The sequence below is a fragment of the Ixodes scapularis genome, unplaced genomic scaffold, assembly GCF_016920785.2.
Source record: "Ixodes scapularis isolate PalLabHiFi unplaced genomic scaffold, ASM1692078v2 PGA_scaffold12__126_contigs__length_90152505, whole genome shotgun sequence".
NCBI classification, from domain to species: Eukaryota; Metazoa; Arthropoda; class Arachnida; order Ixodida; family Ixodidae; genus Ixodes; species Ixodes scapularis.
The window spans coordinates 40,673,554-40,699,377 of record NW_024609838.1 but is presented as its reverse complement, the minus strand read 5'-3'; the positions used below and the strand labels follow the sequence as shown (position 1 = coordinate 40,699,377).

Below are 25,824 nucleotides of genomic sequence, written 5' to 3'. Positions count from 1 at the left end.
GGGTTGTGGGCGGAAGTCGCCATGCGAGACGGGTATCCCTGTGTTGTTTCGGAAAAATTCAGACTAAAACCTGCATTCTCGTCAAAACGCCGCGAGTGGGGCTGTACAAAAAGAGCCGGAAAAGGTGTGAAAATCAGTTTTCATTTGTTTTCTGCCTGCCCGGTTTGTCTGAGAACGTGGATATAGGTCCCGTGAAGAAGGAAAACTAGACGCCGTCGGACCACGATTGCGTGTGCGAAAAGCACTTCGGGTTGAATTCGCGGAGATACTTGTTGTCATCAGATTTATTTGTTTCGCTCCTACATGAACGGGAGAAAACCGCCAAGTTGTCCGGACCAACCGAGAACTATGTTCAGTGCGTCCACGGGTGCAAACGGCCGCCTGATCGTTCTTACTATCGTCGGCTCCTTCCAACTTCTTCTGCTTGCTGTCGTCTGCTCGTTCAAACGACAGCTGTCTATAGATTATTTGAGTTTGGAGGTTGTTTGGGAAAAGTAGGGTCGGTGTAAGCAGTAGGATGCAAGGACATGTTGATCATTTTAACCAGTGGCCATCACTGATATGATATCGTATGCTCGATTCACTTGATGCGAACCTGCTTGCGATTTTCAGTGCTGGCGTCGAGATCGCAGCTACCGTCCATGCTTTTGCATCCCGAGTGACGTGGCGACTGAAAATAGTGAGCAGAATCTCATCATGGAGATCAGGTGTTAGCGTCCATTGCGCGGCGTTCAAGCGGCAGGAATCGCCGCACATCGACTTATTTACACGATGTTTTGCGGAACGAGCCTCGTTAATTTCTCTCAGGCCACTAAAGTAGAAAGACATTGTTAGGGAGACGTAGAATCAGCAATTCCAACGTGAAAATTAGCACAAACCAGGGGATAAAAATTATTTTAATCAAATAAATTAGATTTTTTAATTAGATTTATTTGATTTAATTTATATTCATTTGATTTAAAACACTGCAGCTAGAAAATAGTGACTCTTTATAGCGACATGTATTTTTCAACATGGCAGACTGATTGATTAATCCATCCGGTCACAGATAACTCAGAAGGAATATCTTTGTAAGCTTAAACTACAATTTAATTAACTATTTTTTACTGTTGTTACTTCAACCATAGAAAAACGAAAAACAGCTCGATTTTTCTAGTTCGACTTTTTTTTTTTTTTTTCGCGCTCTGAATTGATAGCAGTTCGAGATTACCTGTCATGTTCACTTTCATGTTTTGATTTTCTTGCAATAGGGAGTATTCACTGGCGGCCATAGCTGTGTGCGCGACTGCTGAGCACGTGCTGATGGCGAGCTTCCACAGTTCTTTTGCAACGTGCATTTCGCACCATTAAGAGTGCCGGTCTTGGCAGCCTATTGATGTGAGCTCGTTCTGAGCATGCGCACTAAACAGTACTCACAAATATGGCGTCCAGTGAATACTCCCTATAGGAAATCCCAGGGAACACGTGATGGCGATGTAGCGAAGCGCGCGCCATCGATTGTTGAGGGCGAGGGTAAACAAAAAGCACGTGGGTGCGTTTTGGGGGTAAACAAACGCACAAAATACGCGAGGAGTCGACGAACTTGAGCTTCCTATTTCTGTACCTCTTGCCTCCCTTGCCAGCAAGTGGTATCCGCTACAGATAGAGAAAAAAGAGGAAACCTACGTGTGGACAGAGAGTCTGCAACTTTCACTCTCCTTTCATTAGATAAACTTAATCCATATAAGTGTATATGATTGCTCTGCTTGTAAAAAAGTCCTTCGATATCAGTGGAAAGTAAAAAAAAAAAAATCATTCTTTTTCATAAGCCTCGGGGATAGACACAATCCAGCAAACTATATCAGGCCAGCATTCCTGGCTAATACGTGCTGCAAACTTCTGGAACATAAAATTCCTACTTATGTGTTCCAATATATTGAAAACAATAGACCTATTTCTATAGATGCTTTACACACGCGCCAAATTACAGCCGGCATTGCTGACCTTCTCTTGTCTTACCGAGATGCCGAGCAACTGAAACAGTCGTTGACGATCTTCTACAAAGGCCGATGCTTTAGAAAAGGACACAGTTGAATCTAATATGGCAATAACCTGGCCTGCTATGGTAATGATCAAGTGAAATTAACGAAATAAGAGGAAACAAAAGCTGAAGGTCAGTTATGGCGGCGTCCATGCACAGCTGCTGCAAAGCGTCTATACTACCCAAGCATCAAAGAGAATGCAGAGATTGATGTTCCACGCGCCGCGCGTGCTGGCCTCAGCAGTAGTAACTTTTCTAAAGCAAATGCCTAAAACAAATGGCATCTTGCACGCGCGTTCGTCTTCGCTTTATTTTGGTTATTTACTTCGAATTTTTTATACTGGAAAGACGTGCGCGTATATCCGTGTCCGCTGCTGCTGAGCGCGTGCTGACGGCGAGCTTCCGCAGTTCTTTTGGAGCATGCATTTAGCGCCGTCAAGGTTGCCGGTTCTGAGTATGCGCTCTGAACATCGTCCTCAAATATGGCGTCTAGTGAATATCTCCTATAGGTCTATCGCATCATTTTTCACAACATGAGCACGATTTTAGAAATAATCTTATCAACGAACACTCTCTGGATTGAGCTGGTAGGCGTGGCCTTTCAAACACAATCAATAAAAGGAGTAACATAGATTTCATTTTTCGTGACTTGTCAAAAACATTCGATAGTGTACGTAACTAACCCTAAACTTCTCTTTAAGGCTTCGGTACCAAGCCATTAGGTGAACCACCTGGGCGGCGTTAACTGTCTAAGAGAATCTAATATGTATGTTCTCATCGTGATATTTCTACACCCCTTTCAGTAACTTCGGGAGTGCCTCCGAACTCAGCGCTTGAACCTTTTCTGCTTTAGTGCGCAACTCTTAGGCACCTGTTTCCGGCTTGAGCGGCGTCGCCGTCGGCGTCGGCGTAACCGCGCGCGTTGCATTATGGGACGTTTCCCTGCCAAAGTTAGCGGGGAAATTGACGTCACGTGACCTCAACACCGCTTCAATTTCCCCGCTAAATTTAGCGAGGAAAATAAACGTCACGACTTCGTGTCACGTCACTCATGAACAAATTCAGCAGTTGGAGGAGAGGGGGAAAGTAGGAGGAGGAGGAGGGGAGATGAGGAGGAGGAGGAGGAGGAGGGGCATAGCCTTCCCTCATCCTCCTCAAGAGCTGCGCTCTAGTTTCGCATTACAAAGATCTGTAGACGTTTTTAATTTTTTGTATCTATATTAATGATATTGAAAACATTGAAGTGCCAGCTAAGTTATTTGCAGATAATTATGCTATTCACTCCGAAGTAAAATTCTTGTAAATTCGTGTAAAACTCAAAAGAGCTTTGGATGAAATGAAGGAATCGACAGATGATTGAGAAATGTAAATAAACTTTGATAAAACAGTTGCAATTACAATTACCTGAAAAAGTAATTCCTTAAAAAATAGTTATTCCGATTATTCAAACATCGTCAGATATGTAGATCTGTACAAACACTTTGATGGGAAAGTAACAAGTAAACTTAGCTGGAACCAGCATATAGATGACATCGTTAAAATGGCCAGGGATCTCTGATTATTCGTCCGTTTCAGCCACCAGATGGCGCGCGGCTCGTGACGTGGTTGAACGCGCAACTTCTAGATGGCGCCAGTATCGAAGTGTGAAAAGGCCCGCGTTATCCGCTGCGTGAAATAGATCCCCGAAATGTGCCGTGTTCTTCCGGCGGAGCGCGAGGGCGGGTTCTCCCTCCCTCGCGCGCGCTGGGTATGTCTGCGGTCAGTCAGCTCAGTGTGCATAGCATCGGACGTCAGTGATAATACGCGCGGTGGCCGAGTGCGGCCTCTGCGCCGGACTCGGCCACCGCGCGAAATGTCTAGATAGGGATACAAACGAAATGCGTATTCTACTCTGATCAAGCCTATTCTGTAATACGTGAATGCTGAAAGGTATCCGCGCACAGCTGTAGGAATTAACGAACTAGAGAGGGTGTAAAAACTCGCTGCGTGATTTATATGCAGCGATTTTAGATTTAACTCATCTCAATCAAGTTTCTTTTTAAAAGCAAATATTCAGCCGTTATACAAGAGCGAAGTAAATAGACTTAAACATCTATATTATTTTGTAAGTAGTTGTTTTAATGTTACAGTGAAAGATTAATAAAATTTTCAACCACCGGTTCTTCCAGAATTAATCGTACAATGGCTTCAAAACTTAACCATCATGTTTTTAAGCATATTGGTTTAACGTCGAGCAATTAAAAAATGGAGCTGGGACCCTTCCGTTCGGCTTTGTAGACGCGATTACTTTTGTCGCGAGAAATTATGGTTCGAGACTGTAATATCCCATGCTAAAACGGAACCTGCTACGGCCCACATGTTTGAGTCGCAAAGTCCTTATAATAAATAAATACTACCGTCACCAAGTTACCTGAAAACCTAAGTGTACTTGTTGAAACAAAATTATTCGCCGATCCCTCATCTTCGAGACAGATAATTCTGGCGGACCTACATCAAACATTAAAGTCATTCCTACGTGTCTATAAACTACAAAGATAGATCCTTCTAGCTTTTACATAAACATACGCAAGACTGGGATTCCCAGCATGGGGTACTAACCAGCCCGCAGTGAAGACATACAAGAAAACTGATTTCAGACGTTTCAAAAGTTCAATTTATTAAAACTAACTGTACAGAAATAAATATATTTACAAGACAACGTTCATTAATTTAAAGAGACCTACAGAAATCACACAGCGTTCAGTCAACTTCTTCAATCGTAGGTCCTCCATGACTAGGCGCATTCTGTTTCGTGCTCTGGTGCAGCTTGCTCATGATGGGTGAACAGTGCTGCTGCAGCTCCTTCAGCCTGTGCTCGTACTCTTCCTTCTCGGCCAGAGTGTTGGAGTCGATCCAGGATATGGTGTCCTTGCACTTGTCCAGGACACTCTGCTTGTCCGAAGGAGAGAGTCTGTCTCCCGCCTCCTCTGCAGCCTGCTTGACGCCGTACACGTAAGATTCCAGTCCGTTCCGGGCGGTCACCTTTTCCCTCTGGAGTTCGTCCTCGCGCTTGTACTTCTCCGCATCGGCCAGCATACGGTCGATGTCCTCCCTGGACAGGCGACCCTTGTCGTTGCTGATGCGGATGCTCTCTTGTCGACCCGTGCTCTCGTCCTTGGCCGAGACGTGTAGGATGCCGTTGGCGTCCATGTCGAATGTCACTTCGATCTTGGGCACACCCCGTGCCGCAGGAGGGATGCCGCTCAGGTTGAAGGTTCCCAGCAGGTGGTTGTCCTTGGTCATGGCGCGTTCACCCTCGAACACTTGAATAGTGACGGCCGGCTGGTTGTCCGCGTACGTTGTGAACGTCTGCGACGTCTTGCAAGGAATTCGGGAGTTGCGTTCCACGATTTTTGTCATGACGCCTCCAGCGGTCTCGATGCCCAGTGACAAGGGAGCCACGTCCACGAGGAGCACGTCTCGGATGACCTCACTGGCGTCTCCGCTCAGAACGGCAGCCTGGACGGCGGCGCCATAGGCCACTGCTTCGTCCGGGTTGATGCCCATCGAGAGCTCTTTGCCGTTGAAGAAATCTCTCAGCAGCTTCTGCACCTTGGGGATTCGCGTTGAGCCGCCAACGAGGACTACGTCGTGGATCTGCGATTTATCCATCTTGGCGTCCTGCAGAGCACGTTCCACAGGCTCCAGGGTGCTTCGGAACAGGTCCATACACAGCTCTTCGAACCGGGCCCTGGTGATCTTGCTGTAGAAGTCCACGCCTTCAAACAAAGCGTCGATCTCGATGCTTGCCTCAGCAGAGCTGGAAAGGGTCCTCTTGGCTCGCTCGCAGGCTGTCCTAAGTCTCCGCACTGCACGGGCGTTGCATCTGAGGTCCTTGCGGTGTTTGCGCTTGAACTCTTCGCAGAAGTAGGTCACAAGCCGGTTGTCAAAGTCTTCCCCTCCCAAATGTGTGTCTCCAGCCGTAGATCGGACTTCGAACATGGAACCTTCGTCGATGGTCAGCACGGACACGTCAAAGGTCCCTCCTCCCAGATCGAAGATCAGGACGTTTTTCTCTCCCTTGAGGTTTTTGTCGAGCCCGTAGGCCAGGGCAGCTGCGGTGGGCTCGTTGATGATCCGGAGCACATTGAGGCCGGCGATAACTCCAGCGTCTTTCGTAGCCTGTCTCTGGGAATCGTTGAAGTAAGCAGGCACCGTAACTACAGCGTCGCTGACCTTCTGACCAAGGAAGGCCTCTGCAGTTTCCTTCATCTTGGTCAAGACCATGGCGCTGATCTCCTCAGGGTTGAACCTCTTCCGCGCTCCTTTGAACTCCACGCTGATCTTGGGCTTGCCAGCGTCGTTCTCCACCTTGAAGGGCCAGTGCTTGAGATCACCCTGGATCTTGGGATCATCGAAGTTTCGTCCAATGAGCCTCTTGGCATCGAACACGGTGTTCTCCGGGTTCAGCGCAGTTTGGGCCTTGGCTGCGTCTCCGATGAGTCGCTCGGTGTCGGTGAAGGCAACGTAACTCGGCGTCGTTCGGTTGCCCTGGTCGTTGGCTATGATCTCGACACGGCCATGCTGGAACACACCGACGCAGGAGTACGTTGTACCCAAGTCGATGCCGATGGCCGGCGCTCCGCTGTTCATTCGGGATGGCATGGTTGTGTAGCTTGCTTCGTTTGACAGTTGATGTCACAATTTGAAAATCGCGCTCTTTGTGTCAGCTGCGAAATGATTGCGGCTGAGAGCGCGCGTTCCGTCTTTTGTACGATTCTTTCGCCATTCCAGAAGCTTCCAGAGAGACCGAGATCCCATCTAGCGAATCAGCAGCGATTATCGCCGTGACGTAAATCTAGGAGAGCCCCCATTGGCCGGCTCGATATGGAAAGCTCTGGGAGGTTCCCGCGTCGTCTGCTCTATTTCGGTTTGGCAGAGCTGCGTTTGTTATGACTGGCGCTTTTCTTTTTCGTACCTTTGGCTACTTTGTTTTTGTTGCAGAGAGAAGAGAGAAGATAAATTGCTGTAATCAGACGTGATCAAGTTGGAGTTATTTATTAATCAACGTTTATTTCGCCATATTGACGAGGCAGGTGACTTTAGTCGAGTGTCTTTGGTTGGATGTTCCTGAGGGCTGCATGAACCGTGCTTAGAGAGTTTAGAGAGCACTGCATCAGTGTTCAACACGGTTGCATGCCCATTCAATTTGTAACAAATGGTGTTACATTGCGTTACAGAACAAGGCACAAAAAAAAACGGGGCAAAGGTGTGATGGTTGATTCCGATCCGCCGTCAGTTAACATTGTTTTGGATTTGTATCAAGAGATGGCGCCACCGATCCGTGCGGACCGGTCTAATCCCCTTGGCAACGGTGGAACGTTGGCGCAGCGCTGTCGTCGCGACGCGGCGTCGGGGTGCGACCTTCAGAATTCGCTCGAAGTTTATCGAAGTTTCTACGCGTTTCGGAGTGCGCGCGTTACTCACTTGCTCGTGACGTAATCACCACCAACCAATCACATCACAAAGCGGTCTTTCTCTCTCCTCCTCGCCTAGAACATTCACGCGCTTTCGAGGCTGTCTTGAAACGCGCATAAAAAGCGCTCCCCCGAGCTCGTCTGCTACAAATCAACTCGCATTCGATCGAGTCTTGTTTCGAGAGCGCCAACTCAGTCCATACTCGACAACCTCGCTTCGGCATCGAGATGATCGTCCTCCCCATGGCTCCTATCTTCACACCGATGGACAGAGGTGCCTTCCCCGACTGCGGTTCCATGATCAGTCGGATGTTTGACGGCGACGACTTCGACAGGGCTTTCTTCGACGGCATCGTACCTGTTGGACCCTTTGGATGTCCGGAAGTTCTCCGCAGCTCTTATAAAGTGTCCAGTCCGAAGTGTCCAGCCTCCGAGGTGTCCCTGACTCCGGACAAGTTCGCGCTGAGGCTGGACGTCCGGGGCTTCGTCCCCGAGGAGATCAGTGTGAAGACCGTCGGAAACTCCGTCGAGGTGCACGCCAGGCACGAAGAAAAAGACCCCGAGGGCCGCGGCTTCGTGATGCGCGAGTTTCGACGCAAGTACACCCTTCCCGATGACGTCGATCCGGAATCCGTGACGTCACAGCTCACAGGACGTGGCCTGTTGGCAGTCGAAGCCCCGAGGAAGAAGGTGGAGACGACATCAGTGTCTGACACAGTCCCCATCTCCGTGGAGCACACGTCTTCCAACGACGTCCCTTCAACGTCGCAAGAATCGAGTTAAGAAGATACGAACTTTTTATTTTAATTTAACGCCTGTGATATTTTTATTTACATCACCTTTATAGCTATTTAAGGAGTATAATAAATTATATTTTTATCATAGCTATATCTTCTTGTATCGTTTTCGTGCGGTGGGGCAACTGGGAGGATAATCTAATCCAATCTAATCATCAGCGTTTTCTCGTCCCGAGCTTTGCACCTGCCGCACGAGTGGTTGCACTTCCGCGTAGATTTAAGTCGTTCTAAAAGTGACCGGTTTAGTGGTTTTCGATGGCGCTCAGAAATTTTCATTGCGACCATATGTGTATTTTTCACTAACTAAAGGTAATTGACAAATTTTAGTTAACCATTCAACTTCTGATAAGATTAGCCGCCTATATAACCCTTGGCCGTATGTCTGACCTGCACAAAATGCATTAGTGGACATCTTTGCAGATATACAAATGACAGGCTTGCTATTGCATGTGCTTGCCCGCACCGTGACAGACATGGCGGCGGCCATATGCCCTGCTTACAATCGTGAGACGTAGCCAGAAGGGGTTATGGGGCTTTTGCCCCCTCCCCTCCCCCCCCCCCCAAAAAAAAAAAAAAATTCCTGCCGACCCTATAATATACTCATGCATTTTGACCCCCCCCCCCCTCCCCGCACACCAAGTAGTGGACACCCCAGCCATGGGCGTACCAACCGGGGGGGGGGGGGGGGGGGGGGCAAGGGGGGCGCTTGCCCCCCCCCCCCCTCCCCCAGTTCTCAGAGTGGGGGGGCAAGGCATGTGTTTTGCCCCCCCTGAAACAGCTGCCACTGGGCAGGGCAAACACTGGCCGGCGGCGCCCAAAGAATACCAAGGGCACCGCCCCCCGACCCGCGGGGGCATAGTTTTAACGCGCAGGCGATACAAACCCTAGCAACGGCGCTCACGCCGGATTGGCTGGTTCGTTGAGATAGCCGCTGTCGCCGTCAACATAGGCAGTGGTTACAATGCGAGCTTCCTAAGCGGCAGCGTAACTTAGTTGTAAGATGTCTGCCTCAAACGTAGCAGACCTAGGTTCTATATATGCACAGTACGGGCATTTTTTTTTTTCCTCGAACGTTTTGTTTTGTCGAGGTATTTTGCGAGATTTACGAATTTCTTTTTTACGATTTACACTGAAAAAAACAAACAAATGTTGTCGACGAAACATCGCTGAACTAAATCGTATGGGACTCTATTTATAGATGTGCATGGGGGACAGCGGGGCTTGGGTTGCCGGCTGCAAAGCGACGTGTACGGGGGTAGAAGGGGGTGGGGGGCTAAGTGGGTTAATAGTTTTGTAATTAGCAGCCGCACACTCTCGCCGCGAAGCGTCGTAAACGCAGGCGGGGGTTGGGGGGAGGGGGGGGGGGAGGGTTATATAAACGCTTTACACACGCGCCAGAATACTGCCGCCATTGGGGAATTCTAGTAGACCGTTTCCGCAGCCCGCTAAGCACCCGAATAGCGCTCCGTAATCCGCCACAAGACCTTGAACTATGCAGACAAGGCTGGCGGCGCGCATGCGCAGCTGCTGCGTTTTCTTCAGGGACTACGTAGCGGAGGAGAAAAACGGTCTACTACAGTTCCCTATTGCTGACCTCTTGTTCTACCGAGATACCGAGCCACTGAAATTGATGTGGACGAGCCTCCACAAAGGCCAATGCTGGGGAGAAAGACAGAATAAAATCTAGGACGGCAATGACCTAGCCTGCTATGGTAATAATGAAGTGAAGTAAACGTAATAAGGGGAAACAAAAACTGAAGGTCAGTTATGGCGGTGCCCATGCACAGCTGCTGCAAAGTCTCTATACACGCGCTGTCCGAATCCGAAATTTAATTTCCCGCCCGTTGCCGAGCAGCCAATACGGCGTGAGCGTCGTTGCTAGGGGGTCTATCACCTGTGCCGTAAAAGTTAGTGGTGGACCGAATCTGCCGAACTTCAGATCCGGCAAGGTTCCGCACATGCCGAAATTTAGAAGGAAAGTTCGGAAAAAATTCGGCAAATGTTTGCGCGCGCGCACGAACCATGGATGCAAATGGACGGCCATGGATTGCAAATCGACGCCGCGCAGTCAAGCGGTTACCATCGTGCAGTTTAGTACAACCAGCAGTTACGGCGAGGTGTGGAGTAGGCGACACGGTAACTGTGCGTTTGTGAGCTTTCTCGAATGTGGTTCTCTTGAATATTTTCTGCCTCAAGAACAGAAGATCGACCAGTAATTTACGCCGTCCACTGCGCAAGTGACAAATGATGCGGTGCATTCTGGATAACGTGATTTTCATTTGACATTTCCATTGATGAAACGAGGTAGTCGAAACATTGACTGACAACTGACAATCACGCTCAGTGTGCACAGCCCACTGCCGTCAAACAGGGCAGAGTCAGGAGAGCTTGCCAGAATGTATGGCGGATGCAGCTGGCATCCTCGTCATAATGTGATACATGTTTTCTCCCTTCTTTTCTTTCCTTTTTACGCACTTTCTGTAGTGTTAGTTTGTACATGTATACATCGGTTTTGTTTTTTCACATGTGATGGCGGGCTGGCAGGCGCTCTGCGTAAGGGTTTTCACCCATCTGCCTAGCCCGGGCCGCACACCATCACATGGACTCCTTCCAGTTTGTGCAAATAAAATTATTATTATTATTATTATTATTATTATTATTATTATTATTATTATTATTCAATTTTCTTTGCCGGGTTTTGAAGTTTATTTCTTTACACATAACTCTACTAGAGGAGGAGGAATTGCCGTTTATGTTAAAAAAGCTTGGACAGTCGTTAATTTGCAGATATATTTTACACATGCAGAATGTATTGCGCTAAAACTCAGTAAAAATAATTTTGCGATATCGTTTTTGGCTTTTTATAGGCCACCATCGGGGAAATACGCGTAACTTCTTAAATGAGTTGAACGTGAGTCTAGCGAATACAATGTGTCTTGATAAACCTTGCATGGTAGGTGACCTCAACATTGACCTTTTAAAGCCTTCAAAGACTATCGTCTGTGATTACTTAAATATACTCGCGAATTATGGCATTGAAAGCGTAATCCAAACAGCTACTAGAGAAGAATACTTGTGTGGCACTTTGGTCACATCCTGTATTGACCATATAAACATTAGAAACTCGGGGATTCCCATTTTATCGGCAGTCATTAAGAAAAAGTTGGCGGACCATTATTTTGTGGCTAGTCGAATTAACTTCGATACCATTTCAAATGCAATAGAACAACAAAACCAAGCCGAAATTACAGATACGCGCCGCTTCGATAGATTAAATTCCACGTAAAATTGGGATTATGTTATTGAAAATTGTAGCTATCAAGAGGCCTACTTAAAGTTAGTTGAACTTTTCTCAACTTTCAGGGCCATGAGCTCAAAAACCATTACAATAAAAAAACGCAGGTTGAATAAGCCATGGCTGACGGCAGACGTCCTTTCTGCCGTCAAAGAGAAAGATATCTTGTGGGCACGGTGTCGTCGTTTTCCTGCGGACAAAGAGCTAAGATTGCAATACAAAAGTCAAAGGAATCGTGTAAGTGCGCTTATTCGTTCCAGAAAACGTCGTCATTTCCAGGGGAAGTTTTTTCAATCACGCTTCGATATTTCTAAGACCTGGGCCCTTGTAAACGAGGTTAAGCCTCGTTAAGCTGTAGTAGGCCGTCCATTGATGACAATATAAAAAAATATTTCGGGCCTAATGTATTATCAATTGTTGACGGTTTCAATCTTTTCTTTGCCAAATTTTCGGGTGTCTCCCATGATGAAGTTATCGCGCCTACTAATCTAGAACGTTCTTGCTCAGCATCCGCCTTCCTGCCGGACATGACGAGGGAGGATTTACGTACACTTTTATTTAGTTTTAATCCCAATAAGGCACCCGGGGCAGATAAAATCCGTCTCGGAGACCTACGTCGCAATTTTGAAGTGCTGGAAAATATCTTACTGCACATATTTACCGGAATTCGGAGGTTCGGAATAATTCCGGCTGTCTTGAAAAGTGCAATAGTTAGACCAATTTACAAAGGCGGTGCTCGTGATAACTTTGAAAGTTACAGGCCAATATCTATTGTCCCTTGTTTAGCGCTAGTTTTGGAAAAACATATGTTAAAAACAATGACTACATTTCTCGACAAGTTTGATCTATTGTCGCCGACACAGCACGGTTTTACGGCGGGGCGTGGCACCGATTCGCTATTAGAGGAACTCGTGGACTCGTTACACTCAACATTTTAAAGCAACAGTGCCTGCGCACTTTTTTTATACCTTTCTAAGGCATTCGACACCATCAGTCATAAGGTACTACTAAAAAAAATGTATGACTATGTTTTTAAAGGGCCTTTTTACCGTATCCTTCAAGATTTTTTGACAAACCGGACGCAGCACGTTTCGCTTTGTAACGCCACCAGTGACAATGTACCATTGAAGGCCGGAGTGCCTCAGGGCTCGGTTTTGTCGCCCCTTTTGTTTAATCTGTACGTGAATGACCTGGCTAAGACTGTTTTAGGGTGCGATATTTACCAATACGCTGGCGATACGCTGTTAGTTTCACGGCATATAAATTTCCACGATGCTATTTCGTTATTGCAAACCAATGCTTCCCGAGTAATAAACTGGTTTGAAGCAAATTATATTACAATTAACATTAAAAAAACGAAACTCGTGCGTTTCAGTAATCCTTTAAAATTGCATTGTCCAGATATTCCTCTCCTAACGCACTCTTTCAAGTGTACAGATTGCAGGTGTACGCCTCTTAAATTTGTCAGCACAGTCAAGTACTTGGGAATATTTTTTGATGCTGATCTATCTTGGAACTCACATCTGGCTTATATTGCAAAAAGACTGCGAAGTGTATCGTGTATGTTCTATTGTACAAAATCGTTTTTCCCTTTTTCGGTCAGAAAAATTATAGTTAATGCATTAGCCTACGGCTTGTTGCGTTATGGCATTACTGTATATGCTAACTGTTCTGTGCTCTGGCATGATAAAATTGACGCTATTTTAAAAAGCATTCTAAGGCGAGTGACGTACACTTCGCTACCTGTGTCTGGTGATGATTTATTTGTTTTCTTGGGTCTCCCGCGCCTTTCAGCCCTCTTTAGTAGATGTGTAATTAGCAAGCGTTATTAGACCAGTGCCTTCAAGACGCCTCAAGTTGAAAAGCGCGTTCTTAGGGAAAGCAAACCTTTTGTCGTTCCGCGTGTATATACTAAGCATGGAAAAAGACTGGGTTCCTTTTATGTCCCTGAGCTCTTTAACAACATGTCAGATATGTTTTTTGAAATAACTTCCAAGCGTCAGTTAAAAAAAGCTTTACGAACGTTATGCTAGTTATGTGTACCCAACTCTGGATTATTTAACAAGCTTCTATATGTTTACTCTTCATCCCTCTTTTTTTCTTTCTTTTTGTTTTCTTTGTATACGTCGACAGCGCTGAAAAGTATCTGCATTTCTTGGTCTTTGTTTCTTGGGTTTTCGCCGCTATTTTTCGGCTAAGTTTGGACTTGTATAGAGTCATGCACTTTCTTTCGTGCTTTTGTTTTGTTGTTTAGCTTATTTCAACTTCGATTATTTGTAGGTTATATTTGATCTCATTGTGTTTAGCTACTTCGCAAATGTTTTGTGATTGCTAATATTTCTTTTTTTTTTTTTGTGTACTATAGTTTGTTTTTTGCTTTACGCCGCTGCTGGGTCCAGTCCCACAAGCCGCTATTGGCTTTCGACGGGCCCGCTTTTTCGTGTATTGTATTAAAGTCTGTGCAATAAAATTATTATTATTATTATTGAGGCACCCCCGCCCTCTTAAGGCGGGGGTGCCTCAAGGTTCAGTGTTATCGCCTCTACTTTTCAACATTTTTGTTAATGACATGGCTAGTGTCGTCAGTGGATGCACGCTCCACCAATACGCCGACGATACCCTTCTTCTGTCGCGTCATATTAATTTCCATGACTCTTTCAAAACACTTGAAGAGAATGCTACCCATATAATGGACTGGTTTGCTGAAAACATGATGGACATTAATAAGTCTAAAACAAAGCTAGTTTATTTTCTTAATCCTCTCAAAAGCCACCCTACTAATGTAAAGTTTATTCTTCACCGATCTAAATGTGATTCATGTACATGTATACCAATTGAGTCGGTTAATCATGTTAAATACTTAGGTGTTTATTTTAATTTTGATATGTCGTGGAACACACATATTTCATACATATGTAGCAAAATACGAGCTGTATCTTGCATGCTTTACAACACTAGAGTTTTTATACCAGTTGGTGTAAGGCTGCTGATAGCTCACGCACTTGCTTACAGTGTCATTCGGTACGGCGTAACCGTTTTTGGAAATTGTTCTGGTCGCTTGCAAACCAAAGTTGATACCTTACTGAGAGGAATACTCACTAGCGTTGCATATAATACACCTTTGTCAACAACTGGGGATATTTTCAAAGCTCTCCAATTGCCAAACCTCCGTTCACTGTATATTCAAACAGTTATATTACACAACTTTTGGAATAAGGATTTCAAAACACCATCACTTCCGTCTCGCTCATTGCGATGCACCCCTCGTTTCAAGGTGCCACGTTGTGGGACCCGTTATGGTAAATGCACGCGCGATTATTATGTTCCGAGTTTATTCAACGCTCTGCCGGACTCAATCCTGGACATCACCTCACTGAAAGCATTGAAAAAGGAACTGAAATGTGTTGACTTGGATATTACTTAGTGCAAGCCTAGTACCAGTGTGTGCATAGTGAATTTGCAGGGCTATTATTTTTTTCTCTGGCCCCTTCTTCCTCAATGATTCTGATGACATTTCTATGTCTCCTGGCATTTTTTTACATTTATTTACTTTTCTCGTGCCATGTAGTGTCATTTTGTAACTGTGTTTCATTTTGCTTTCTGTTTTTTTTTGTTTTTTTTATATGTGTATTAATTTGCTTATTCACTCACTGATTTTTTTTTTCTTTTGTCACTGTCTGATGACAGTTATGACTTTTCCTTCTACTTTTCTTTTCCTCGATATGTTTTCCCAACGTCGTGTTTCCATTCAGTATAGTTCTGCTGAAAATGTTTAGTTTTTACTTACTTTTTTTTTTTGCTAAGATTAGCGGCATTTTTGCTTGTCGCTGATGATACTTTCATTTCCATTGTTCTAATAGTTCTGATGACATGTATGTATAGTTTTCTCTCCTGACAATGTTTTCCTTTGCTTTGTCGTGTTTTTTTTTTTGTGTTTTTTTTTTCTACTTTTGCATTTTTGCCGATCCTATTGTTCTTTTTTATTCTCTCAGGGCGTCATCACACAAACCTTTAGCTGGCTTTTGATGTGCCCATACATATAACATTGCATTTCTGATGGGCAAATAAAATTATTATTATTATTATTATAACAATGCTATTTTCGGCTCACAAGTAGTTTGTGCTAAAACAGAATACTATTGCTTTATAGTTCGCGTTATTTGGCGATTTTCATGTACCTGCATAAAACTAAACACAGAACTTTCTATCATGCTCGACGTTGCACATCCAACATTCCTAACTCTCCCCATCTTCCTAAACGTCCGTGTGTGTCCTAACACCAGCAACCGGAATTTTAAAGGTTAGAAACGGCATGTTGCGACTATGGAACGCACGCTTGCATACAAAGCTGGCGTCAAGTGACGCAAATCGAAAAACATGCATGTTATCTCTTCTGGTGAAGGCTCAGCAACGGTTGGATTTGTTTTCGCGCAAGAAACGGTGACTCCCAGAGAAAGTAAGAACGCAGTGATCGCCTTTATTTTAACAATGTAAACACACTTGCAGGCGTGCGCTGATGAAGTCTCAAATTCAAAACTCTGGTAGCGTGTGTCGTGACTGCGCCGGCTACTACCCAACCTCGTTGTCACACCGCTTTCTGGAAGCAGACACAAAAATTGCGAGTAAACACACAAAAGCGACACCGATACAATTATATTGCAGAATATCAGCTTATTTAGTAATAGCTGTGTCAATAGGCACTACGTATTGTATTTAAGTTTAGAAAAAAAAAACATAAACCTTTTTTCGTGAGAAAAAACTAAATATCAACGTTAAGTCTGGAAAATAGCTAACGTAATACCTGTTCACAAAACTGGTGATCGCCAACTAATAAGCAATTACCGTCCCATCTCTCTCACCAGTGTTCCATCTAAGCTCATGGAGCATGTTCTTTACTCAAATATAATAAGCTTTCTTGACTCTCATAGCCTTCGTATTGAACATCAGCTCGGATTTCATAAATCTTACTCTTGTGACACCCAGCTAACCGCCTTCCTTACTGATATTTATACAAGCTTTAATTCGAACATTCAGACCGATGCCATTTTCATTGACTTCTCCAAAGCATTCGACAAAGTAGCACACCAACGTTTTTCAACAAAGCTTAAAGATATTAATATTCATCCCTCTGTTACTAAGTGGATTTCTGTGTTTCTAATTAGCCGTAAGCAATATTCCTCTCTTAACAACGTAAAATCTCCCACCTCTACCGCACGTCATGTGTCTTCCAGGGAACCGTACTTGGCCTTCTTCTGTACTTAATTTATAATAATGATCTCCACCGTAATATAGGTTCTTCTGTCCGCTTGTTCGGCGACGATTGTGTCATTTACCGACCCATTCTTTTATACGATGATCATCATGCTTTCCAGGAAGACCTTGAGTCTGTAATTCATTGGTCTGAAAAAATGGCAGATGACGTTAAACTTCAATAAATGTAGGTCCCTATCATTTACCCGCAGTTCGCGTGCTACACCATTTTCGAATTACCTCACTAACACTCAAGTAATAGCATGCTCATCATATCAATAACTGGGTGCTCATCTCACCTCTGACCTATCATGGACTACTCACATAACTTCTGTTATTTCTGATACTAACCGTTCTCTCGTACACTTGCACCGTAACCTCAAACTTGCTACACCTTCGGTAAAACGACTAGCCTATACTACTCTTACAAGATCGAAGTTAGAATAGGCCTCATCTATATGTTCCAACCATGGCAGTCCTGCCTTGCAAATAATCTAGAATCAGCCCAAAACAGAACCCTTCGTTTAATTTATAACTACTCACCATATACCATCATATCAGGATTACGCCAATCAGCTAACCTTCATGCGCTTTCCCTTCGCTGCCGAGTATCACGTTTTTCTCTCCTCCATCGAATTTTTTATCACAATATCTGCCTCAAAGAATCACTGTTATCACCTCCCCATCGTATTTTTCCGCGTCTAGATAACATATGTAAATTACGTTCAATTCGATCATCAAATGCTTCTCACCAGATTTCCACACTACCATTGGCCGTCGAGGATTGGGATTCACTACCTCATAACATCGTTTCTATTAGTGACACTACTAAATTTGTTGAAGCCATTACCCTCTCTTTATCTAACCTACCTAGCTAGCTTACAGCATTATAATTGCGTTTACTGTTCTATTTGTTTTTGTTCTATTGCCACCCCCTTGTATAATGCCCCACGGGCCCTCAAGGTAAATAAATGATAATGATGATGATGAGCAGTGTATTTTTGCCGAATCTTAGCCGAATCCTTAGAAAGGTTCGGCAAAAGTACGGCTCCGCCGAATCCTCAGAAAGGTTCGGCAAAAGTACGGCTCCGCCGAATCCCAAGAATTGGCAAAAGTTCGGGGGGGGGAGGTTGGTTTGCCTCCTCCCCCCCCCCCCCCCCCCCCCCACACTCAAAAACAAGTTGATACGCCACTGATCCCAGCCACCTCAGCCCCCCTCCCTCCTTCCCCGCGAAAAAAATTCCTGGGCTAGTTTTGCAGTCAGCTCAGCACTATCGCTTCCTTAAATTAAAGGAGTTATGAAACGCTTTTCCAACTTTTTCCTGTTAAGCTTTCCTACTCGACTCATAAATCGCGCATTCTACCAATAGTTCAAGAAGATGGAAAGGGGGAAGTCCCCTCTTGCTCGGAATCTTGTTTATGTACCCGGACACAGCCATTCTCCCCTTAGAAGATTAGCCCATCGCTCAAATTTCAGACAAGTTGCTTCCCCACCCCGTTCACCCCGAAACTGACACTGCAGTGGAAGCTACGTGCTCGTTGGGCCAGCCACACTTTTGCCACGTGATCACGCTCTCTCGCGCATACCCACGCGCAGAGAATCAGGTCAGGTGATGAAAGGGAGGCGGCTGATTGGTCCGGCAAGTGCGTAGCTTCTACCACAATGTCGGTTTAGGGGTGAAGGGATTAGGTGGGATCCGGTGTCGGTGTGACGTGCATTTGGGCCCGGTGACGCGCTGCGGGGACCGCGGAAGTATCACTGTGAAAAGGCAGAGAGCTTACGAATGGAAGGAGGTACGAAATAGTCCGTTGTGTTTTCACAGTTTCGTACCGAAAGTCAGGCTTTTGACTTTCTACCTTTTTTTCTTTTGGCCCACTCAACGATGTGCTATTAGTAAAATCCCAATAAAAATTGATTTATTCCAGCCCAAAATTCGTTTCATGGGCCCTTTAATGTCAGCAATGCTCGGTTCCCGACAACATTAGTTACCGATATCTCGAAAACAGGTGCCTAGGACGATAATGCAATCAATGCACAGGTGCAAGCGAGCTGAACAAAAATGACAATAATAATCCCTGGAAGAGGTGTTCGGAGATTTGTGTTTGGCTTTTGCCCCCTTATTCCTTTTCCGGGGTTTATTATCGGGTGCCTAGGCTTCACTCAAAATCGTAGCCGTGCGCTTACGTAAGTCTTGGATAATCAGAACCCGAGAAAAAAAAAATGACTCTAAGCCGAAAAAGAAAAGATTACATGATTTTTTTAATGCGATTAAAATTCGATGACCTTCCTCGTGTAGGCCGTTTACAACGGCAGCCGAAAATACTCCCACAATCTTGGGCGCCATAAAAAGCGTTTTGAGGTTACTGGAAGCGGCTGAATGACGTCACTTCCTTCCGGCCAAAGTCAACACCAAAGCGAGCTATGTTTTTGGTGGCGGCACCTCGCGGGCGCCCTCCTGTGACGCAGCTGGTAGGATGCGAGCAGACGATGCGCTATGTCAAAGCATGAAGTGGCTATGTTAGTTCGCATCTGTGCCGATTAAAAGCGGTTTATTTATCCAAGAAACATGCATGACGTTTTGGTAAGCGATCTTTCTAATGAATAACAGTGCTTCGAAGTTGCTTTTTATATTAAAACAAACTTTAAAATGTTCAAAAACAAGCTTGGGGCTTCACATTACAGCTTGCGCGGCGTGCGTCAGGGCTATTTACAGCCTTTCTCATTCTTGTTTCTTTTTTTTTTTTCTTTTTTTCGGATCTGTGAAGGCTTGTGTAGAAATAGGTTTTGCATTTACCAGAGTAAATGACGTGCTGTCTCTTATGTGTGCGCGCGTGCAGAGTTTCATTGCAAAGTGCCGCACACTTGTTTTAGATACATTGAGCTTGCCGATGCCGACGCTTCTATAAAAGTGTAACTCGACAGTCGCTGACGAGCAAATGCTCGTCAGCAACAGAAGCTTAGCTCCTCTCGCTTCGAATAGATTACAAAGTTTGTCACATCCCTACTCCTGCTCGAAAGAAAAGCAGAAATTTTCATAAATTCTCAACTTGCCGGTATGGCCCGGCAAATTCAGCCGATTGATTCATTTGTTTTATCCAATATTTACCAAGATTCTTTACAAATTCAAAATTGCTCGCTGAGAAGTGCATCACGCATTATGCGCATCTGGGTTCGCGAAATTAAACATACAATGGTAGTAATTCATAGCAGGTGTATACCTCATTTTTTGGGACGCTGAAATGACACCGATTTACTTGCGAGGGGGTCTCGCGCGTTTCGCGTCGAGCGGGTGAATAAGCGGGGATTTAATTGAAGAGACTCCGGTAGTCAGCCACCGCTTCTTTCTGCCAGTTATTTTGAGGAAATGTTTGTTTACTGGTTAAAAATTTTAAGAAAGAGTTAACTTGGAACTAATAAGAGACCAGCACTCATAGAACACTTTGGAACCAACAGGATACAGGGAGTCACGTTTACTGGAGTGTTCACTACACACACAAGAGGTTCTCGAATTTCGCCTTCCTATTTTCAGTTGGGTGAGATATTCCTTTCTCACTTTTATTTAGTCCGAATCATAAAAATAACAAAAATACAGCCTTTTCGCTGTGGTACACGTTGTAGTGGGGTAAAACGCTAAATATTCTATTTTCATCATCCAGCTTTTTGCACTGAGGTTGAAACCAGCACACCACAATCCGATCGCTTCGAAACCTTCAGTGCCAAAAATGTTTGGTAGCACGACTAGGCGTGCCACGGTTTCAAGCTTTAGTGAAGTATCCTACTACAAATATCAACTACCAAGTAAACACAGCGCATATGAAACAGGCTTTGCCGCGCGTTACCCACACAGCGCTATAGAAGCGAGCTGACGAGCCGAAGGATCCAAGATCGACGCGGCAAGGTATATGTACATGGGTAGCGAAGCTTCGGCCAAAAAGCGGTTCAAAACAAATCGCTAGCGACATCGACCTGGAGGGTCACGTGAAGGATGCGATTGAAGCGCGACTAGGAGAGGTGGGGACAAACATTATTAAAATTAATTAGTTTGTGACTAGAAGTATAATCATTGGTATTTTTAAACAAGCTAAATTAAATTATTAGATAATATCAATCATATTTAACATGCAACGAAATTCAAAACTGTTTTTGTTTTTGCTAATATTATGCATACTTCTTATTAGCGTCCTCTGTACGCCACTAGCAAAAAGGCCGACGAGCAATAGCGATATTTGCAGTTTTTTTTAAGACCTCGTGGCGCGCGGAAAGGCAGTCTGCTGACGTCCGTCTGCTTGCTTGTGTTTGGGCCTCCACGTGCTCTTCGCTTTTAATTGTTTTAGCGGCAGTTAACACCGTTTCGGGAGTTTTGTTGTTTGCTCGGGCGTGATTAGCCCAGTTACCTGCGCGGGAACTCGGCTGTCGTGCGCTTGGATCTTGGACGCTACTGCGCCTAAGGGGCTCAACGTCTTTTGCGATGATGAGCACAGCGCGATACGCAAAGAAACGGTGCTCCGTGGAAATGTGTGAAAGCAACACCCGCACGGCTGGCATCTCGCTGCACCGGTTTCCCCTCGACGCTTGAAGGTGAGACTTCGCTACTGTCAGTGACATGCCTGCTGTGTGATGTATGCCCCTTGTTCGGTCTCCTCTTAGCTCTTGTTAGTTTTACCTAAAACTATTAGGGTTGTCTGGATGTGCACAAGAAGGCGTAATATGTTATACTAGGAATGTTTTAAGTTCGAAATCACTGACTTCGCAGCGTTGTGTACCGTTATTATAAAAGTGCCCACGATATTAAAATTTACCTGTACCGGCCTGGCTCTGAGGAGCCTAGTGTCGTGATCATCGGCGTGGTTATCAGTGGTACAACACAGATATATAATAGCGCATCTGTGCGTAAGACTCGTGTTTTTACTCTTCATGATGTACACAGAGCAGTGATGTCATGCATTTGTTAAGGTCCTTGCACTGATTTGCTTTGGTTTGTGGACATTTTGGCTACATTTTCTTTTCGTAAGTATTCATGGCACCCTCATAGCACCATGCCTTATCTGCAGGCGCGAAGCCTGGGTTCGGTTCTGCAACAACTGAAGTCTACAGGGGAAGACTCCATGGCAGCTACGAGACAGGGTAGTTTTCTCCTTACATTTCGAGGAGTCAGCTCTCATGCGCCCTGGACACCTCCGTCACAATGCGTTGCTAAGTGTGCTTCCCACAAAAAGTAAACAGACCAATAAACATTCCGTGCACTTTGTGACTAAGCATGGTTAACCCGCTCTTAGAAAAATGGTTACCACATGGGGTTGAAATATTGCTTTTGTGGGCTCATAACATTTTTATATTATTTGCAGGGACGACACATGGCGACATTTCCAGCAAAAGTTCTCCAGGTTCAGCAGTTTTGCATGGTGAGCTTTTTCACTGAAACTAACATAAAGTGGCAGCAACTGCCAGCACCACGGCATTAACTCATGGTCTTCATGACTTGAGCATTTCGCAAAAGAACTAGGTGAGATTAGCTGGGAAAAGCTGGTTGAACAAGGACAGAGGTACTGCTAGAAGTTCATTTCAGCCCCGTTTATAATGACATGTTTTACTTGAGGTGACATAATCAACGTCACAGAGCATATTTTGCCTTGCCGACACCCAGTCTTCCATAATAAAGCTGCCCATGAAAGAAAGTGATTTAAATTTTGTGTTAAAATAGGCGAATTCACCATAACTTTGCAGAGGTGAGTGTGACACCCTCATTGAGCTACACATGCTTCGGCAGTTCAGACTCACGGAGCTTCTGTAGTCACCCTGAAGACCAGTCTTCCGAAATGAAACTTTCGTGGGAACAAGGTGATTTTCTTTGTCGTGTGTTAGAATAGACACATAGGAAGGAACTCAACTACTATTCTATGGCCGACTTCACGCTAAATTTGCAAAGAGGATTTCGCCAGCCTCATCGAGCTGCACATATACTCCGGCCACTCAGACTGGTGGAGTTCCTGTAGTCACCCTGTTGACCAGTCTTCTGAATTGAACCTGTCATAAAGGAAGGTGAATATAATTTTTATGGATTCGAATAGGGGAATAAGGGAGGACTACCTCTTCTCCTTTGCTAAGTTCACATTAAATTTGCAGAGCGGATTTCTGTGGCTTCATTGGACCACACATACTCGTGCACCTTACTAGAGAACAGTCGACTAGGGGCCAATAATAAGTGGTGGCCGAATATTGCTTGTTCTATCTTTTTATTCCCCTTTCTTTGTGAGCTTGCTTTCTCAAGTGGTAGAAACAGCGCAACTTGACGTAAAACAGGAAACAAGGAGTATACAGACAGGCGCAGTAAAAGTACACAGAGAGGCACTGTTTCTGCCAGCTTAAATGAACGACCAACTCGTCCAACTTTCCGCTCTGTTGAACTTGCTTTCTTACTTGCAGTTTTTACAAAAGCTTTTCTTTCTTTCTTTCTTTCTTTTTTTTTTTGCGGTTGATCACAGCTGCGTTCTACGTCAAGATGCTGCTTCTGCTCAAGAGTCCAGCGGGGACGTGGTTGACATGGAGATTTTGGTTTCTACACCGTCGCCTAGAGACTCTCTCTCTGGCTGTGCTGCTGGGCCTTCTCACAAATGTGAGTGCTTTCTATGATGCAAACTTTTTTCTTTTGCAGTTTTTGTGTGTGAAGTTATAAAAGATCAGGCCGCAAAAATAAAAAAGCCAAGGCTCGAAAAACACCAGGGGATACTAAACTTTATCTTGAGAGCAGATGACGCAAGGGGCCACATAACACCAGACCGACTAGCTGGCAGCTACAAATCGAAGTTTGTTCAAAGTTCACCACATTTTTGTTTCACGGTATTGTCATTGTCAAGCACAAAAAAAGACAAAAAAAAATGTTCCACGCGCAGGTGTTAACACCGTCAAATCAAAACAACTGAACCGGTTTCACTGAATCACAAGTCTTCCCGCAAAACGTCACGTAAGACTGTTTTTTAAAGTTATCGAAAAGCTGCCGTGGTCATAGGTGTGGGATGCTGAGCCTGTCATGGTCCCTTGTCCTATCTGCCAAACTTTAGTTGCCTGTTGTTGTGCGAGCGCTTCACTGTTACAATGCCGTGGGCATAAGTAAGGTATGGTCAAGCTTTAAGAAAATGCATTTCACAGTTTGGATGCCTATTCTGACTTGCATGTTTCTGTGTGCGCCCTTGTCTTTTTGGACTATCAGGTCTCTGGCCAACATGAAGCGCCTAGTCGAACATAAAGATGTACTGTTGCTTTCCTAAACTTGAATGGCATGTGTAGTTTGTCAAACTTACAGTTCTTGTTTAAAGACACTTCAGATCATTGAGGAATGTTCTTGAGCGTGAATAGATTACACATTTAATAAATTGATGGCGAATGCAAGTTTTTCTTGGGGACCTAATCTGGGTCATTTGCCAAATTGCAGCACCCTGCAAAAGCTGCAGCATCGGCAACAAGAAGGTGAACGCCTGAGAGCCAAGGTGCGACAGCTTCAAGAGCGTAACAAGAGGCTGCAAAGAAGGCTGCAAAGAAGGCTGCAAAGAAGGCTGCAACGACAACGTCAGATGAGGACTGTTGCCGAAGTCGTTGAGAGTGTCCGCGTTCATGTGTCTCCTCGTGTCGCCGCACTCGTTGAAGCCCAGCTTAGAATGAGCAATGTGAGCCGGTTTGGCCAGAGATGGTGCAGCCACAACAAAGCCTTGGCTTTAGGCCTCTACTTTCATAGCCCCAAAGGCTATAAGTGTTGCAGGCGACTGCTCAGGCTGCCATCAGTAAGGTCACTGCAGCTATGGCTTCAGCGTGTGCCACTAAAGATTGGATTTTACCCTGGCATTTTCGAGCTGATGAAGAGGCGGGCAGCTACTTTTCCTCGAGCCGATTGGGCCTGCAGCATAGTCTTTGATGAAATGCACATCAAAAAAGAGCTTTCATACAACCCCTCGTCTGACAGGTTTGAAAGACTTAAAGAACATAGTGGACAGCAAAGCAAAAAACTGGCAAATAAGGCTCTCATGTTCATGGCGAAAGGAGTCGGAACACCGTGGAAGCAGCCGCTTGGCTATTTTTTGCTCACAAAGGCACACCTTCAGATGTACTAAAAGATCTATTTTTCCAGTGCTACAGCGCCCTTGTGGACGCTGGCCTGAAGCCGGTAGCTGTTGTATGCGATGAACGGTGCCAGAACCTGTCTCTTTTTCAAGCATCGTAACTGCCGAAAAGCCTTAACGTAGAGATCAATGGCAAGCCACTTTTTTTTTCCTTTTCAATGCTCCGCACCTTTTGAAGTGACTAAGAAACATGTTATTTAAATACGACTAAAAAGTTGGTGATTACATAGTGAAAAGTTCCTACATCAAGGAAGCTTATGAAAAGGACCGTAAACTTGAGATCGGTTCTATGCTAAAGCTGAAGGAGAAGCATTTTAATTTGACCTTCTCGTCAAAGATGTCGGTGAAACTAGCAGCTCAAGTGTTTAGCAATCACTGCGCAGCTGCAATGTACGCCCTTGTTACTTCTGAGCAATTGCCAGCCAGAGCTGTTCACACAGCGAGATTCGTTGAAAGAATCGACCGTCTCTTTGACAGCGTAAATAGCTCGCAGAAATCTGCAAAGACGCCATATGCCTCTGCAATCTGTAACGGCTCTATCCATGAGGAGTTTCTGAAAGAGTGCATTCTGGTTTCTAAGAGCCTGCAAGTACTCGGATGTGGAAGGCAGCCACACTGCATTCGTGGCTTCTGCTTAACAGTTAGGTCTCTACTGCTGCTCAGCAATCACCTCGCGGTTAATTGCGGTTTTTCCCACCTTTTAAACCGCTATCTGAACCAGGACACCCTTGAAAACACTTTTGCTGTTGTACATTCAAAATCAGGTGCAAACACGAACTCCACTTTCCGTCAATTTCAGGCTGCGTTCAGGCACCTTTTGATTAGCAACCTATTCAAGCTGTCGGAAAAATCAAACTGTGCTGATGACATGTCTCTCCTTGCTACGTTCCCAGC

The 25,824-nt window shown here is 45.0% G+C and overlaps 2 protein-coding genes and 1 long non-coding RNA gene across 3 annotated transcripts; 2 read left to right on the top strand and 1 right to left on the bottom strand.

The window, feature by feature from the left end:
• Positions 1 to 4,656: 4,656 nt before the first annotated feature.
• LOC115323617 (heat shock protein 68-like) lies at positions 4,657 to 6,738 on the bottom strand. Its single transcript, XM_029983997.4, has one exon. It carries the CDS (start codon positions 6,662 to 6,664, stop codon positions 4,760 to 4,762), a length of 1,905 nt encoding a protein of 634 aa, XP_029839857.2. The 5' UTR covers positions 6,665 to 6,738; the 3' UTR covers positions 4,657 to 4,759.
• Positions 6,739 to 7,520: 782 nt separating this feature from the next.
• On the top strand, positions 7,521 to 8,360 carry LOC115323622 (heat shock protein beta-6-like). The gene has a single exon (XM_029984007.4). It carries the CDS (start codon positions 7,705 to 7,707, stop codon positions 8,257 to 8,259), a length of 555 nt encoding a protein of 184 aa, XP_029839867.3. The 5' UTR covers positions 7,521 to 7,704; the 3' UTR covers positions 8,260 to 8,360.
• A 15,044-nt stretch (positions 8,361 to 23,404) lies between these two features.
• LOC121835374 lies at positions 23,405 to 24,284 on the top strand. The gene is made up of 3 exons (XR_006077564.1): positions 23,405 to 23,432; positions 23,710 to 23,780; positions 24,249 to 24,284. It is a non-coding gene; the product is annotated as an uncharacterized LOC121835374 (long non-coding RNA).
• Positions 24,285 to 25,824: the final 1,540 nt, after the last annotated feature.

Bases quoted from the DNA above. Each gene is read 5' to 3' on its own strand.
- LOC115323617 (XM_029983997.4), bottom strand. From the start codon at position 6,664: ATGCCATCCCGAATGAACAGCGGAGCGCCGGCCATCGGCATCGACTTG.
- LOC115323622 (XM_029984007.4), top strand. From the start codon at position 7,705: ATGATCGTCCTCCCCATGGCTCCTATCTTCACACCGATGGACAGAGGT.